Below are 17620 nucleotides of genomic sequence, written 5' to 3'. Positions count from 1 at the left end.
GAGTTTGAGACACCTCCGGCAGATGGTGAAGGACAGGGAAGCCTGGTGTGCTGTAGTCCATGGGTCGCAAGTTGTCCAACAGCACTTGGCGACTGACAAGAACAAGTCTCCATGTTGGCTCTGTGAGCTTTTGTCCCCGTGTCCCTCACTGTAGGCTTTTCACCCCTCGCGCTGTAAGAGTACTCAGGGTGTTGAAGAGCTTAGAAGTTCGACAGCCTGCGTAAGAATTCTAGTCCCTTGCTTTCCAGCACTTTTAGTGGAGGGAAGGAACTAAATCTCCTCAGGGCTTAGTTTTCTTACGTGTAAAACATTGTCTGTAAAGAGTGCCTATTTCATAAGGTCAGGAGAGGTATAAAGGAGTAAAGTTAAGTTGCGATTATCCATCATTGTGATGCGGCAGTTGACCTGAGTCTTCAGCTGGCGGTGGTATCGTTGAGGAAAATAATTGTGAAGTTTTTTAAAAAAATCTTTGAAAATAATCTGAGCAAATCATTCTTGAACCTTGCAATCATAGTAGATCTCTTTTAATAAATCAGAAGAGTCAGGTTACGTAAAAATGAGACTTTCTGAGAACTTTGCATTTAATTATTTGTGTACCAAGTAATTGCTAATATATTAATATATCTGTTAGTTAGATTATGGAAAATGACCTAACTCTTAAGCACTCTATGCTTATATTCTTCATTTTTTAATGAGCATTAGTGAATGTACAAGTGTTTTATTGCTCTTTATCCATATAAAATACATGATTATTTCTGTACATGAATAAGTATATCACTGAAACTTCTGAAGTAAATTAAAAGATAACAAGAGATGAGTAATAAAGTCAGGTGAGAGGAAAAGAGTAGAGGAGCTATAAACCTTGACAGGCCTATTTGAGTTCCCTGAGCTATATCCTGATTACAGTGCTACTTATTTATTTCTTTGGCATTTAGCTAAAGGGAAGGTGGCTTGTTGAGGGAGCAGAGGCTGGCGCATGCCAGGACTCCCTTTGTCATTAGCTTCCAGGCTAAACAGATTGTCCTCTAACAGCTCTTAGAGAGGACACCACACTGCATCATGGCAGTAGAATTACATGGACTGACCACTGAGAACAGGTGATGAAGGATCTGGCTGTTTCAGCCACCACAAAATTGTATTTGGAAATGAAGACATTAGTTAACTGCCTTGAAATGAGGATTTCAGTCAGAATAAAATTTAAAGCTTTTCTCAAGTGTGTATTTATTCAGTACACATTATTACATTATTTTTCAGTGGTCTTCTAGTTCTTATCCTTGCTAAAGAAAGATTTTTTTTTTTTTTTTCTGAACCTGTGTCACTGAAGTTTGCTGCATTGCCTTTTCTCTCTCAGTGCCAATGTTTGATATCAGGACTTTTGCCTTCAGCTTGTAAGACAGGTGTACCAGTGTCTTTGTAAGCCACAGACTTAATGTTTCATATCTTTAATAGCAGGCACTAAAACTGTAGGAGATGGCATTCCTTTATAGGTCCTGCAAAAGAGGCTGAATTAATCACCTCTGCAGTGTAAACATCTGCTTCCTGCATTCTTCCTCTGTAGACTGAATTTGACAATTTAATTTTAACAACAACAAAAAAGAGCACTGCTACTTAAATATAAATGCTTAAAGCTTTATTTGGACAACCATGGTATTGAGGCAGTTAGGTCACAGTTAAGATGAAGATGTAAACTAAATAAAGCCTTTCATTTTTTGTTTGAATTTGTTTTCCAGCAGTTTTAAGAAAAGAGAAATAATTAAATTCTCCATTAGAATACAAAGCTGTGAATAATTCCACATACCAAACATAGCATAAACCAGTTATTGAATATGTCTTAATATCTCAGTTTAAAATTTGCAGTGTGATTTGGTAGTGTCCAGTGCTTGGAAATGACTGTTTTTGTGATAAGAGACAGATACCTTAGTCAGTAGGTCTTAAATTTAGTGTACTTTAGTGAGTACACTGGACCCTGAATACTTTTCAATCCGAAGATCCAGAATATGCCACCATGTTTGAGATTCCCTCCAAATACAGAATTGTGTTTCCCAGCTGTACTTCCCATCTCCACGGCCCCTGCCTTGTTATCTGTGGCAAGGATTCTGGTTCAGTAGGTCTGAAGTGGTGCCTAAGCATCTACTTTTCACAGTGTGCCTCAGGAGTCTTGATACATTCCTGATCTTGAGAACTGCTGGGGTAAGAGTTTTGATACTGGAGTAAATCAAAGCTAAAACAGAACCAAATCAAGTAGCAGACAGGGAAGGCCAGAGATGGACAGTAGTCCTGCACGTTCATGAACTCTCCTTTGCTCTCCTCCAATGGCATTATGTAACCAAGGTAGGAGAGTGAATCAAATTCATACACTCTGGCTGGGAGCAAAAGCCAATAAAACCGTTGCACTGTGTTCAACAGATAATTTCACTTTCCCTGAAGGCTTGAAACTTTGTAAAATTAAGCTTTAGTCATAAAATGCTCACAAAGATTAATTACACAGTTGTAAAAGTTACAGAGTTTGTAATTATAAATATAAATAAGGGTAAAAAATATGATAGTTTTAAAACACTTTAAAGGACCATTTAATTTATATACCTAGATTCTGGTTCCTGCCCAATGTGGGTTATATCTAATAGCAAATGTATAAAAGCTTGAATTATGTTTCTCTTTGCCTGCCTTTCTCAAAGCTAAATTCTGAGAGGTTTGTCTTTGATTATAGACAGCCATTAGCGAGTAGAAATAAATCTTGCACATCTACATTTTATGCAAGGCTTAGGCAATACTTTAATGCATATAATCATGACATGTTAGGATTTAAGCATTTAGACTTTAGCATTAAAGTTTAATAAATAAATTTCCTCTTTTGGGAGGGTTGTTGTAAACATGAATTTCCTGGTATATAATGTAAAGTGTACGTGTCTTTTTTCCTAAAATGTTGAGTTGTGTTTAGAGTAAATTTATGTTTTATTTATCAACTAATTACCTTTGTGTGCATTCTTATGACTGAATTGTTTTCTGCATAGTCACGGAAAATTTCTAATTTTTATTACTTAATTTTTTATTCCTACATAATAGAAGATGAGGGCTGAGGAAACAGAGGCCTCTCTTTGTGCAGGTGTGTGTCTGTGTCATCTTACTCTAGAATCAAAGAAGTGAGCTGGATTACGGGTTGTGTATCCCAATGGGATACAGATATAACCCCAGTAGTTAATTAGCTCTTCACAATATTGTGTATTCTTAAATTTTCCTGTAAAGAAGAAACATGATAACAGATCCCGGTATTCTTCCTTAAATTTTTTTTTGATTTATGGTTGACAACTGCTGCCTTGATGCTTTCAGGGTTCAACTTGAGCTCCGAGGTTCTGGAATATATTCTTCAGCAGGGGAGAGAACTGGGAGACTGCATTTGGCAGTGTGTGCTGTGGACAGACAGGTCATAATCACTCTGAACCTGTGTTTCTCCTTCTATAGAAAGGGGATCATGAGCTATACTCACCTCCAGGGGACATTGTAAGAAGAAAATGAAATCTAATTCATATGAGGATACTTGAGCAGTAGTTTGCTTTTGATAGGATTTCCTTCCTTGGTAGGAGTGGAATGTATTTATATCTTTCTCCCTCCTTATTTTCCTCCCATCCCTCCCTACTTGATTGGCTGATAGTGGCTCTTGCCCAGCCTTTAAATGTTGGCCTTCCCTATGGTTCCATCCTAGACAATTTTTTACCCTGTACCGCATCCCATAGTATATCTAGCTCTGTACTTTAAATCCTTTCCCCTCTTCTTGGCTGAGTATCTCAGAGGTACTTCAAATTCACCACATCTAAAACTGAACTCATGGATTTTCCCTGGCGGTCCGGTGGTTAAGACTCAGAGCTTCTACTGCAGGGGGTGTAAGTTCTATACCTGGTCGGGGAACTAAGATCCTGCATACTGAGAGGTATGGCCAAAATACTAAAAATAATAATAATAAATTCCGTATTCATGATGCAAACACTGCCCCTCCCCGAAACCTGATCCTGCTCTGGTGGTCTGTGTATCAGGGAGTGAGTTGTCCAGTGTTTTATCTAGTTGTATAATCCAGAAAACCATCTCTCTCTCAGTTCCCTGATCACCCATATCTCAGGTATATCTTTCCATTGCAGTACATAAAGAATCTTTACATTCATTTTTATGGCTGCTTAATACTCCATGGTCAGATCAGATTAGTCGCTCAGTCGTGTCCGACTCTTTGCGACCCCATGAATCACAGCACGCCAGGCCTCCCTGTCCATCACCAACTCCTGGAGTTCACTGAGACTCACGTCCATCGAGTCAGTGATGCCATCCAGCCATCTCGTCCTCTGTCGTCCCCTTCTGCTCTTGCCCCCAATTCCTCCCAGCATCAGAATCTTTTCCAATGAGTCAACTCTTTGCATGAGGTGGCCAAAGTACTGGAGTTTCATCTTTAGCATCATTCCTTCCAGAGAAATCCCAGGACTGATCTCCTTCAGGATGGACTGGTTGGATCTCCTTGCAGTCCAAGGGACTCCGTAGGACTGTTGAAATTGATGTGTATCAGAGCAGAACATTTTTTACTTTCTAGAGTGTTCTTTTCTACTTTGCATGACCTTGTTGTGAATTACCATTTGTTACTTTTAGGGAGAAAAAACAAGTTCCTCCCTTGTCAGTGCTCTCTGGCCCTTCTTCTGTTCTTGAGTTGTCTTGTGTTGCTCTTTGCCCTCATCCTCTACTGTTGAGTTGTGTGGACAGTATCTTTTGTTTCATCTACATACCATGTTCCTTTCTGCTTGAGACCTCTGCCTAAGCTCTTAGTCTCACATGTAGATTCAGTGCTTCCTTTTCCTGCCTTCAGTTATCTTCTAATCTACTTAAGGCAGATCTCAGCTCCATATGCTTATTCTGCCAATCCAAGGCCAGGTCAGAGCTCTCTGATACAGTCTCCTGGCTCTTTGTGCTTTTCTGTGAACAGTTCATTTATTCTTATATATTTGTATGGGTGATTACATTGGTATTTGTTTCACACACTTAAAGCAGTGTTTCAATAATAGTAGATTGCAACCCATTATTCATTATGAAATCAGTTCTTAAAAATTATGATGAGCCTTTAAAAAGTGAAATAGTACAGAAAATATCAGACTTTCTCACTTTTACAGAAAGGATATTTTTTGATCATACTTTTGCTTCAGATTAATAAATAGATGTGTTCATATAAGTGTCCAGATACACAGGTGTATTGGGTATGGTATTAATTATGTTTCTTATTGTGGCTCTTAGTCAAAAAAGTTTGAAAGCCATTGAACTAGATAATACATTCTGTGAGGACAGGAATTCTATTTTGTACCCCATTCCATCTCTGAGTCTAGCAGAGGGCTCTCAGTAAATATGTTTTCTGAATGAATGAATGCACACTTTTTCAGGGAGGTTCACAGACCAATTCATGCTCCTAGAGACTAATGGAACCTGGTCCCAAGCACATGTTAGTGATTATTTCCTTGGCCAAATGAGTCTGTGTAAGATTATTAAAAGAAAAGTGTGGAACCATATCTACAGATTTTTTTTAGGACTTAATAAGCAGATGAAACACTGTTAATGAGAGGTTTTAGATTTGTTTTTGTATTACTTAATGAATCTTAGGCCTTTAATACCATTTTATTTTATTAATAAATACAAAACAGTTTTCACTTGCCTAAATATCCGGGTAATTTTAATTTCTAAGGTAGTCTGCAGACTGTTACATAGATGTTATCTTTTGTGTTTACTTCAGCAATAAAATATTTACGCAGTTTGGCAAGGTGATACTATAACCTGGTTTAGTACAACAGCTGCAGTGCCTGTTCCCAAGTGGCTTGATTTCCCTTTTTAATCTTTGGTTTTCTGCAACTAAAGACTTATGTCAGCATGCAGTTTATACAGCAGCAAATAATGGTGAAAGCTTCTTGAATTAACGTAGTAAAGAGAAATACTCTGCTGAGTTTACTTGGTTTCATATTTTTCTAGTGTCTTTGAAAAACATTTTACTAATAAGTCTACACAGCAGAGTTTTATAAACACAGTATATTCACAATGAGACTTTTTTGTGAATTTTTTTGTTTTTTAGAGAACCTGTAAATTCATCTCCTCATGTACAGTCTCTGATGTTAAAAAAAGGAAACGTCTCAGCTCTTAAGTCATTACCTTTCAGCTTAGCACAGAGCAGCAAAGTTCTGCATATAAAAGAATAATTTCACACTTATTTTCGGTCATACATATGTATGTATATTGAGATTGGATTAAAAAGTATTTAGGCAAAAAGTATAGAATCTTAATTCTTTTCAAGTTTATTGTCAGAGTCCTGTTAGCACAGAGTTTTTATCTAGCATATGTGTTATTTTTTCTTTCTATTTCTAGGTGCTCCTGATCCAACAGCAGGTGCTAGTATAGATGATGAAAACTGCTGGCACTTAGATGAAGAGCAGGTTCAAGAACAGGTTAAACTGTTCCTTTCCCAGGGCGGGTACCACGGATCAGGGAAGCAGCTTAATTTGCTCTTTGCAAAGGTATGACTTTTTATTTTTAAAGAAACATTCTAAATATATACATTTATAGAAAGTATATACAACCATGTATAGAAAAAGATAAAGGCTTCTTTGTAAATTTTTTTTTTTTTTTTTTTAATGGGAATTACCTGGCAGTCCAGTGGTTAGGACTCCACATGTTTATTGCTGGGGCTCCAGTTCAGTCCCTGGTCATGGGTGACTAAGATCCTGTCAGCTGAGTGGCATGGCCCAAGGGAAAAAAAATAAAGTTATAATCAACCATTAGAGACTTCTGTGTTGTAATGTAAGCATTAATTTACTTAGATGTCTTTAGGTAAGATATGGGCCATTTTTGTCTTTTTTTAGTTCTTATACAATTTTGAAAAACTGTTCAATACTAAAAATAGCTTGATATTAATTGAAATGCCATTTTTTTCAGTTTTTAAAAAACTTTTCTGGTTAATTTTCCCAAATAGAGCATAAATTTGAATATAGTCCTTAAGATATGCTTTGTATAATTAGTTTAATGTTAATATTTTAAAATTAGTTTCAAGAACGTTAACTTTGGAGAAATAGAAACCTGGGTTTAAATCTCAGTTCTAAAATCTTGAGTGTGTATATCTTTGCAAGTTATTTAAGTCAGTTTCCTCATGTATAAATTTAGGTAAATAATAGCATATCCCTTCTAGTTGTTGTGATTATGATGTTATATGATAATTGTGTCTTAACAGTCGTTGGGTGTTGGTAAATGTTAATTTTCATCACAAACATTTGATCACCTAAGAGACAAAGTTATCTTCAGTATAAGTTCATTGTGAACAGAAGCTGTGTCTGTTGCTTTACACAGAACTTTAGTACCATGAACACATTTCTAAATACTGGATAAAATGCTTTTTAAATAATGTTAAGGCAATGTCTTTTCATTGGGGGTGCAGCCATCATTATAGATAATGAATTCAGATTGGTTTTAAAGGAACAGATAACTATGTTCATTGATACTTTTGTTAAACAATTTCTCTCATATTCATAGTAATTAAAACCTTTTGTGGGTAAGTTTAGTCACTCAGTCATGTCTGACTCTTTGCAATTCCATGGACTATAGCCCACCAGGCTCCTCTGTCCAATAGGATTTCGTAGGCAAGAATACTGGAGTGGATTGCCATTTATCAGAAGAATTAAAGTAAACTGTTACTGCTTATGGCCAAAAACTAGTGTATGTGATTAATGAAAACCCTTTGAATAAAGATTTAGCCCGGGATTTTCCTGGCAGTCCAGTGGTTAAGACTCCGAGCTCCCACTTTGATGAGCACAGGTTCCATCCCTGGTCAGGAAGCTAAGATCCCACATGCCATGCAGTGCAGCCTTTAAAAAAACTTTTATCTCATATACCATATATAGATTGCCAGTTTTTCAAGAATTATAGTAGTGGCTCAAACAGTAAAGAATCTGCCTGCAATTCAAGAGACCCAGTTTAATTCCTGGGTCAGGAAGATCCCCTAGAGAAGGAAGTGGCTATTCACTCCAGTACTCTTGCCTGGAGAATCCCATGGACAGAGGAGGCTGGTGGGCTACAGTCCACAGGATGGCAAAGAGTCAGACACGACTGAGCGACTTTCATTTTTCACTTTCAAGAATACGTCTAACTCTAAAATTATTTCACATGAATTAATGAATCTTTGGTAATTCATAGCACTTCAAACTCTTATAATGCGTCAGAGTCAACAGTCTGAAATTAATTACCTTTAGGCTATATAGATGTACTTGAGTGTTGGTTAATAGTTCTGGGTTTATATGCTTAGTAGTAAAGCATTTATTTTCATTGCTGTTGCTAACTGAGTAGTAGGTTAGAAATTCATCAGGGAAATAAATACTAAATTAAATCTATAACGTGAAAAGGTAATATTAAAGGTTTGGTGTATTTAGACACACAGTAAGTATTTCTTAGATTCTCCTATCAGTAGAAAGTACACTGCGGCCTAGTGGAAGCAATGTAAAAGAGGAATTAGATGGGCCTGCAATTGCTATTTTTATCTATGTATATATGGTGTACACATTATATATGTTACATGAAGTAACAGCAACATCTAATTTTAAAAATGGCATAATTTCCAGAGTTAAGACAGATCTGGATTCTGATTCCAGTTGTTCCTCTTGTCCTTTGGACAAGTTACTTCACTTCTGAGGCATGGCTTTATAATTTGTAAAATCAGTGTTATAATCTGCCCTACTTATTATGGATGTTGTGAAGATTGAAAGGAGAAGTATAAATGTAAAACTCTTTAGTGAGATGTCCAACAAATAGCAACTCCATTTCTTTCTGTTTTTTAGTACTTCTTAAGATTATTGAAACAGCCCTCCTGGAAGCACACTCTTGTGATTCAGTGTAGAAGTGCATTTGAGTTCTCTATAAGACTCAAATTCTGAAGCCTGTGGAGAGGTGGTTCCATTACTTCTCAGGGTACAGGCCTGAGGCAGAATATATTGACCTAGAGCTTTAGGCTGCTTTATTAAAGATCTACTATTTCCTCCTCCATTTGGCTTTCACATAGAAAGAATTTTGAATAAAAGGACTCTTCCCCTCTCAACTACTACTTATGACCTTGGTCTACTAATTTCCTATTCAGAGAACTGACGTTCAGCTTAGATTGCTCTTGTTGAACATATAACATTTCACGCTTTAGGAATGGATGGATTCATTAGGATTTCCTGTAGAGCAACTTAGCCTTATATTTCCTTCTTTGCTTTCTCATTTATCTGGGAACTATTAACAGAAGAATAATGGACAGAGCTTGATGTTCCAAAACAGAGAAGCAGAGTTAATTTATGAAGTCACTTATGATTCTGCTATAAGGATTGCTTATTTGGAGCAAAAAAGTTCTTGAACTTACACAGCCCTGAACATTTCCTCTTACCATTGCAAAAACAGTCCCATCTGAATGAATAGAAGTATGTGTTGCTCTTTATGTTGAAACCCTTGGTGAGAAAGAATCTAGTGTAATTACTAATTTACCTCAAAAACGAAGGACTTGTACAGCTTGTGCTTGAATATACTAAAAACCACTGAATTGTACAGTTTAAATTGGTGAATTTTATGTATGTGAATAAAGTTTTTAAAAAAATGAAGGATAGATGCTATTACTATAAACATCATTAAATCAGTTTAGAAGATCTCTAAAAAGTTTTTGGTACACTTCTTTAGACTCCATTACTCTGGTGGTAGTGCAGTCGGTCAGGGAGTTAAGAAGGTACCGAATGATTTGTCTTGTTTGTTTTGGTGTTGCTTTGCAGTCTGGCAGAAACATTTTTAGGGGGGAGTTAGGAAGTTAGGCAATTTATTTTTTCTTTTGTGGATTCAAAAACACAATTTTAAAACAATTATTGGTCATTCTTTGATTAAATTGCCATTGAGGACAAAGGCTTATTTTTAACAACTTTTGTTTGCTTAAAAAGGATGGTGTTAAAAGAATCCACCACCACCACCGCCCTAACTTCCCTCTCCAGAGAAGTAAGGTGTACCGTCTCTGTATTACTATTCATTTTTTAACATTTTTCTGAAGGTATTTTTTTCCCCCCACTAGGTGCGGGAGATGTTGAAGATGAGGGACTCAAATGGGGCCCGAATGTTGACTTTGATAACAGAGCAGTTCATGGCTGACCCTCGTCTGTCACTTTGGAGGCAACAAGGCACTGCAATGACTGACAAGTACAGGCAGCTCTGGGATGAGCTGGGTAAGTGTGAATCTTCTGATGGATTGCCAGTGAGTTGTGTGTGGCTGAAGCCTGGGATGGAAAGTGGAAAAAGCATGGTCAGAATATTGCAGAAGAGAGAGCTGCTCTTACATGAACTTGCCGCCAGTGTATCCTGGCTAGGACAGGGAGAATGAAACATTTGCAGGAATCAGTCTTGGCAGCGTTTGGGGGAATTGTCTGATGTCGAGGAAAGTAAGCACAGACTCTGCTTTTAAGTATTTGGGGGGGTGGGGAATGTGTATTTCCAGATAGGTATTCGGTACAATAGCACTGATTATTCATTTCCAGACTAATATTGTAATCACTTCAGCTGGAATTTGGCCATTTTCCCCTTTTACCTACATTAAAGTTATTAAAAGTAACTTGAGTCGTCATTTTTAAAAATTATTCTCAACTTAGATGAACTACTGATTGTCAGAATGGAAAAGTCACAGCAAACTCTATAATTTTTATTGCTTTCCAAATCCATGGTGGTAAAGATGTAAATACAGCAGGTGGTTGAAAAAAATGAGAAATGCACTACTTGTGTTTACTGAGAAATTTGCAGAGATGACTCTTGTTACTCAATACTCATTGCTAGAGAAATTAATAATTAATTTGTTGTCTATTAAGAAATCTGTATGTGACAAATGGAATTTTGGGCAAATATTTTGTCAGTGCCTGTTTTAATTTTATGTTCTGGATATTTATTAGAAGGTTTGGCTTCCCTTGTGGCTCAACTGGTAAAGAATCCGCCTGCAATGCGGGAGACTTGGGTTTGATCTCTGGGTTGGGAACTTTCCCTAGAGAAGGGAAAGGCTACTCATTCCAGTGTTCTGGCCTGGAGAATTCCATGAACTGTATAGTCCATGGAGTCTCAAAGAGTCAGACATGACTGAGCACTTTCACTTTCACTTTCTAGTTTCAGTGAAGTTGAATACTAGAAGTCTTCATACCTTCACCTTCTGTCTTCCTCTTCGCTATTGATGGACCACATCATGCTATTGATCCCATGCCTCGACCAAGAAAGACTTGTCTGTGAAGATACCAGTTATAATGTTTGGAAGGGACCTTTGAGATGAACTGCTTACAGATAAGGAAACTAAAGTCTGAGGAGGTTAGGAAACTTCCACAAAATGACATAGTGTGACCCTTTAAGGTTATACAGCAAGATGGTAAACAGTTGGACATCAAAGTTTCCTTTTTCCCATTAATAGGATGTGTGTTCAGGAACTGGTTTGTGGATGACAGCTCCTGTTTGTTTTTTAACATGTGTCTGCTATTCCCCAACGTTAAGATACTTGTTGACCTTTTCCCAAAGTATTTTTTATTAAGTGTCTTATAATAATTTAATCTTAGTACTTTCCTTGGGTCACCGGAAGTAGTGTTAGTGGCCTTCCCCTCAATCAGAATTTAAATCAGTCTGTAACTGTAGTAGATCCTTTTGGTGTCCTGGCAGGAAATGTTTGGGAGCTCAGTGTGGTAGTTGGAGAACACAAGTGTAATGTGTGGTTTAAACAAAAATTTTTATAGAATACTGAGTGGTTTGTAAGTAAAGACTCCTCAGTTTTGTAACTCTACAGTAAGTGTTGAATTGACTAGTTGGTTTATGGCAGTAAAAAGGATTAACATTTAAAAAAAAACTATAATGAAGGGAATCATTTCAGGAAAAATTATTGGATTGATATTAGATGAATAAAATTTAAAGAGCTTTGGTACTTAAAGAAGCTTAAAATTACAAATAACTAATTAGAAAATATCAACTAAATATTTTGGTTACCAAAAAAAAGTACAAGTGATACAGTTAAATAAGATTTTCAGTGTTTACATTTAATCCATTAGTTGTATTTCACTTTTGCAAGTTGGCCTTGAAAATTATGTACTTCAACTCCCAATCAAAAGTATTAATTCTCATTAGGCAGAAGTTTTCACTAGCTGATTCTTATTATACTCTCTGATGGACTACATTTCTAATTATGGACCAGGCTTTATCCAAGTTCTTTGATTTCAGCCCAGGATGAAGAATACGTATTCTTGGCCTGTGTTTTCTTTTTTCACAAATCATGCCCCCGTCCTGCCATCCAGTCATTACTAGACTGCTATAAATTCTCCTGCATACTGTGATGGTGAGCAGAGGTCACTTGCCATTTTAATGAAGTCTAAGTTCTGTGAAGAAGCTCACGTGGGCCTAACAGTAGCTCTCAAATCTTAATATTCATTCACCAAAAAAATTAAGTAAAAGTTGCTTCTGGACTACAAAAGAAAAGGATTTTGCTTCTTAAGAAAATGGGGGAATTTGACTTTGTGCCCCTGCACAGGGCTCACATTGCTTCAAGGCTCTGCTTTGGAATTAAATGCTGAGCACTGCCAGATGCCAGACATTGAGAAGAGGCTGAGTTTTGTCGGCAAATGGGATCTGCAAGTTAATTGGTGTTTTCTGCAGGCTTCTGGCTGTGAAATGAAATTGGAAGCCCTTTAGCCACATGGATAATACAGGACCTGAATACAAATGTCACATGTCACCATCAGGACCCACTGTGAGACAATAGTGTTCCCACTCCAACACTGCACCATTACAGATCATTTAAATATGGGGATTACATTTAAACTAAAAGCCCCATTTGCCTTTTACTGCAATTTAAATGTCCTCTTAGCAAAAGCTAAGTGACAAATTAAATGAAAAAAGTGCCCACATTTTTAAAGCTGTAATGCAAAACAACCTTTTATTGCTTCTCATGTGCCACGAATGAATCATTATACTTGTCAACCCTAAACCAAGCCATAATTGGAGCAGCTACTGTTATCAAAGTAGGGCTGCTCTGTGACAGCTTAATAAAGCTGAAACTGTTAAATTAAATCTCAGATGCTTAACTCCTTAGCACCGGTGGATTCGATGGGTCCATTTCTGGCAATGGCCAATACACCAGGAGGAAAAAAATTCCTGGCATGAAAGCCTTAATCTGATGAAAGTGTACAAGTAAGAGTATCTCAGCCAAGTAACTGCTTTTTGGCAGAGAGATTCAGAGGCATCAGATTGTCAGCCAGATTACAGAATTTTATTTTTCTTTCATAGGATCAGATACCCCCCTCCCCAAGACTTACAGTTTTTTTGAGTATATGTGATTTATTAAAATGCAAGTGCTGATGTTTCAAAGTTAGTTTTAAAAAATAACCTATTCATTTAGTTCTTTCTTTCATTCAAATAAATGCATGCAATCTTATTTGAGGTATCAATAGGCCCAATTTCTTTGCCCCATTCTCTGGCTAACAAAGGGATGATTATGCTCAGTTCTTGTCTAAAATAAATGCCTATGATATTCATTTGGTCTGAGTTAATTTTTTTGATTTATGCTGTGATTTTCATAATGTAGTATGAAATAGATTCAGATGCATACTATTAAGATCCCGTGAATCAGTTTTTCCTATATTTTACTTTTCTCTACTTGATGTTTTCTTACACATCTGACAGTCTTCTCAAGATGAGTGTTGTATCATGATCAGCTGTGAGAACATGTATATATTAAAATTTTGAGACAGAAAGCCCAGTGCAGCGGGAGGAGCTGCATGTTTGATAGACATGACACATGCCTGGTAGAGCTATAGAACACATACCTTTTCAGTTGTGTTCTTTACTCCAGGCACATTTTCTGGAAAGCAGATCACAGAAATAACTCTTGGCTTTCAAGGAACAGCCCAGTGCGGATTGGTGGTGAGCACACCTACTGTTAGCCCTAATGGCTGACTGTTTAGCACACTTAATTATTGTGGAGGTCTTTAGGGATGAGGGAATATATTGTAACCTCTTGTCTGTGTTGATGGGTCTCTTGCCTTAAATGTCTTCTTAGGCCGCAAGTTTACTTTGCTTCATAAAACTATAGGTTATGACTGCCAGTCTATTAAAACTTAATTAAACTGGACGTCATTAGAGGAAACAGTTAAATAAGATTTAATTACAGTTTTATCACAGGGAAAAATCCTTAAATTTTCATTTTCATAATATGTTGTATGTAATACTTTTCCTCCAGATTTTAAACACTTTTCCTCTGGGCTGAGTCATCTGTTTTGCTCTCTGGCATGTAGCCTTGTTTCTTTGGGAGAGGCTGGGCTGCCATCACAAGGGTCTTACTGCTCTGAGTTTGCTCATGTGGTTCATAAGAACAAGGTGGTATCTCTGAGTTTTCTTCAAAGCTTTTGATAGAGACACCTAACTGTGTGTGGGTAGAAATAGCCATAGTTAGATTTTTTAGTTTGCATTTCCTTGTATACTTTTATTGTGTTTGTGTGTGCTCGGTTGCTCAGTTGTGCCCGATTCTTTGCTACCCCAAGGACTATAGCCTACCAAGCTCCTCTCTGTCCATGGAATTTTCCAGGCAAGAATTCTGAAGTGGCTTGCCATTTCCTACTCCAGGGGATTTTCCCAACCCAGGGATCAAACCCACATTTCTTATATCTCCTGCATTGGCAGGCAGATTCTTTACTACTGTGCCACCTGTGAAGCCCCATACTGTTATTGAGCAGTGGTTATAATAATATTCCTTGGTAGGGTGCTGGATAGATTGAGTGGGTATAAAGATTCAGTGGACTTTGAAATCAGAGTAAATCTACATTGAGTAGTAGAGAACTTAGCCCAACCATTGGGACTACATATATTGCAAAATACTAAATATTACCTACTCCATGGGGCTTCCCAGGTGAAGCTAGTGGTAAAGAACCCACCTGCCATTGCAGGAGATGTAAGAGATGTGGCTTTGATCCCTGGGTCAGGAAGATCCCTTGGAGGAGGGCATGGCAACCCACTCCAGTATTCTTGCCTGGAGAACCACATGGACAGAGAAGCCTGGTGGCCTACGGTCCATAGGGTCGCAAAGAGTCAAACATGACTGAAGCAGCTTAGCATACACACATGCACCTACTCCATGGACCTAGAACCCTGTTCAAGCTATCATCCCAGATATAAATAGTCACTTCTATCAGCCTCTTCTGCACCTACCCACATTATTCTTGAATACAGAAGAAAACTTATGCTTTAGTCACATATTCAAAACAGTGCTCTAAGTAACTGGAGGGCCTTGTGCAGAACCAGAAGTAAGATTCTAAAGGTTTAGCTTTGAAGGTAATTGTGGAGAAATTTTATGCTATCTTATGTCTCCAGAAGCAAAAGTCTTAGTAATTCCCCCACTGTTTTGAGCTCCATACTTAGTTTTTATGGTAAAGGCAGACTCAGGCTTTCTACATTTTAAAGTTGATCGAAAGAAAGTGAAAATCTCTGAGTCGTGTCCGATTCTTTGCAATCCCATGGGACTGTACAGTTCATGGAATTCTCCAGGCCAGAATACTGGAGTGGGTAGCCTTTCCCTTCTCTGGGGGTTCTTCCCAACCCAGGGATCGAACCCAGGTCTCCGGCATTGCAGGCGGATTCTTTATCAGCTGAGCCACCAGGAAAGCAGTGGCTAGTAAACAGGCTGAGGAGTAACGGGTTCTCATTGAAAACTGGAAAGCATTCCAGTATAGCTTGCCATCATATAAGTTGATATGCTTTTGCTAGTGCCGTGGAGAAAACAGCAATTCCCAGAGTCCCTGTGCAGCAAAAAGATGTCAGTACAGCCTTGGAAACTTCCATGTAGCTGTAAGTGTAGTGTGTAATCCTAATGAACCACATATCAGGGATTGCTCATCACCTGCCAGCTTGTCTTCCTGGGCACAGGAGAATATAATTTTACCACTTAACACCATTTCGATGCCTTCCTGTTAACCCTTCTTTTCAGAGTCTTTTGTGTTTCCTGATCAGAAAGAATAGATGTATTAAGTATTTGATTTTACTGCTGATGATGGTACTGGGAGTATAGAGGGAGTAGAGATGCAACCGGAGAAGGCAGTGGCACCCCACTCCAGTACTCTTGCCTGGAAAATCCCATGGATGGAGGAGCCTGGTAGGCTGCAGCCCACGGGATTGCTAAGAGTCGGACACGACTGAGCGACTTCACTTTCACTTTTCACTTTCATGCATTGGAGAAGGAAATGGCAACCCACTCCAGTGTTCTTGCCTGGAGAATCCCAGGGATGGTGGAGCCTGGTGGGCTGCCGCCTATGGGGTCACACAGAGTTGGACACAACTGAAGTGACTTAGCAGCAGCAGCAGCAGAGATGCAACCACCGGGAGACATGAGAAATTAGAATAGGCTTGAATGAACTGTAGAGCACTTTTTATAGAGTAATTTATTCACATATTAGTAAATAAATAGACTGAACTTAGCATGGTTTTACAGGATGTTCATGAAGGAGAGTTATAGGAAAGAAGCAATGCTTCCCTGGTGGCACAGATGGTAAAGAATCTGTCTGCAATGCAGGAGACCCAGGTTTGATCCCTGGGTTTGGAAGATCCCCTGGAGGAGGGCACGGCAACCCACATGGCAACCAACTCCCATTATTCTTGCAATCCCATGGACAGAGAAGCCTGGTGGGCTACAGTACATGGGATTGCTGAGTCGGGCACGACTGAGCGACTAACACTTTAATTTTCAATGAGAGTACTACAGAAAAAAGGAATAACATGAGCAAACTCAAGGAGAACTCAATGGAGGATCTCATTATCCAGAATGCTGTCTTTGAAGATTTTCAGTCCAGCCTTGTTGATCTTCATTGTTGCTTAAATTCAAGGGGTGGGGAGGAGGAGGAGAGAGTAGACATTACAGGATCCAAGTTTTTGCTTTTCTCCCCATCTGTGGTCCAGCAACACAGATGTCAGCACTTATTTATCGGGCTCTATGCTAAGCGCATAATGCATACATTATTTTATTTAATTCTTAAAACAACCCTGTGAGGTAGGAACAGTTACTGGAAATGAAAGTCACTCTCTGTGACCCCATGGACTATACAGTCCATGCAATTTTCCAGGCCAGAATACTGGAGTGGGTGGCCATTCCGTCCTCCAGGGATCTTCCTGACCCAGGGATCGAAACCAGGTCTCCTGCATTGCGGGCAGGTTCTTTACCAGCTGAGCCACCAGGGAAGCCCAAGAATACTGGAGTGGGTAACCTATCCCTTCTCTAGCAGATCTTCCTGACTCAGTAATTGAACCAGAGTCTCCTGCATTGCAGGCGGATTCTTTACCAGCTGAGCTACTGGGGAAACCCAGGGACAGTTATTAGCCCCAATTTTATAGCCAAGAAAACTGAACTATAAGAAGACCAGATAACTTGCCTAACGTCACAACAGCAGAACAGGAATTTGATCCTAGGTGTCAGTGACTTCAAAGACTTAAACCCTAAACTACACACCATCCTCAGCTTATTTTAAAAGACCAATATTCCTCTCTGCCTGGCAGTCTTTCTGCTTAGAGGAGAATAGGGGCAAAGTGAAGCTTACCTCGGTGGCAGCAAACACTTTGA

At 38.5% G+C, this 17620-nt stretch overlaps 1 protein-coding gene across 1 annotated transcript in view; it reads left to right on the top strand.

Moving 5' to 3' along the window:
* The window catches only part of ZSWIM6 (zinc finger SWIM-type containing 6), a 211753-nt gene that overhangs the window by 139271 nt on the left and 54862 nt on the right, over nucleotides 1-17620 (top strand). The window contains 2 exon segments of the mRNA XM_024981456.1: nucleotides 6376-6524; nucleotides 10082-10232. Of these exon segments, the coding sequence (XP_024837224.1) occupies nucleotides 6376-6524; nucleotides 10082-10232 (300 nt within the window).

The sequence above is a fragment of the Bos taurus genome, chromosome 20 (genome assembly GCF_002263795.3).
Source record: "Bos taurus isolate L1 Dominette 01449 registration number 42190680 breed Hereford chromosome 20, ARS-UCD2.0, whole genome shotgun sequence".
In the NCBI taxonomy this organism is placed as follows: Eukaryota; Metazoa; Chordata; class Mammalia; order Artiodactyla; family Bovidae; genus Bos; species Bos taurus.
Note: the sequence above shows the minus strand (reverse complement) of the source record. Positions and strands in the feature narration are given on the sequence as shown.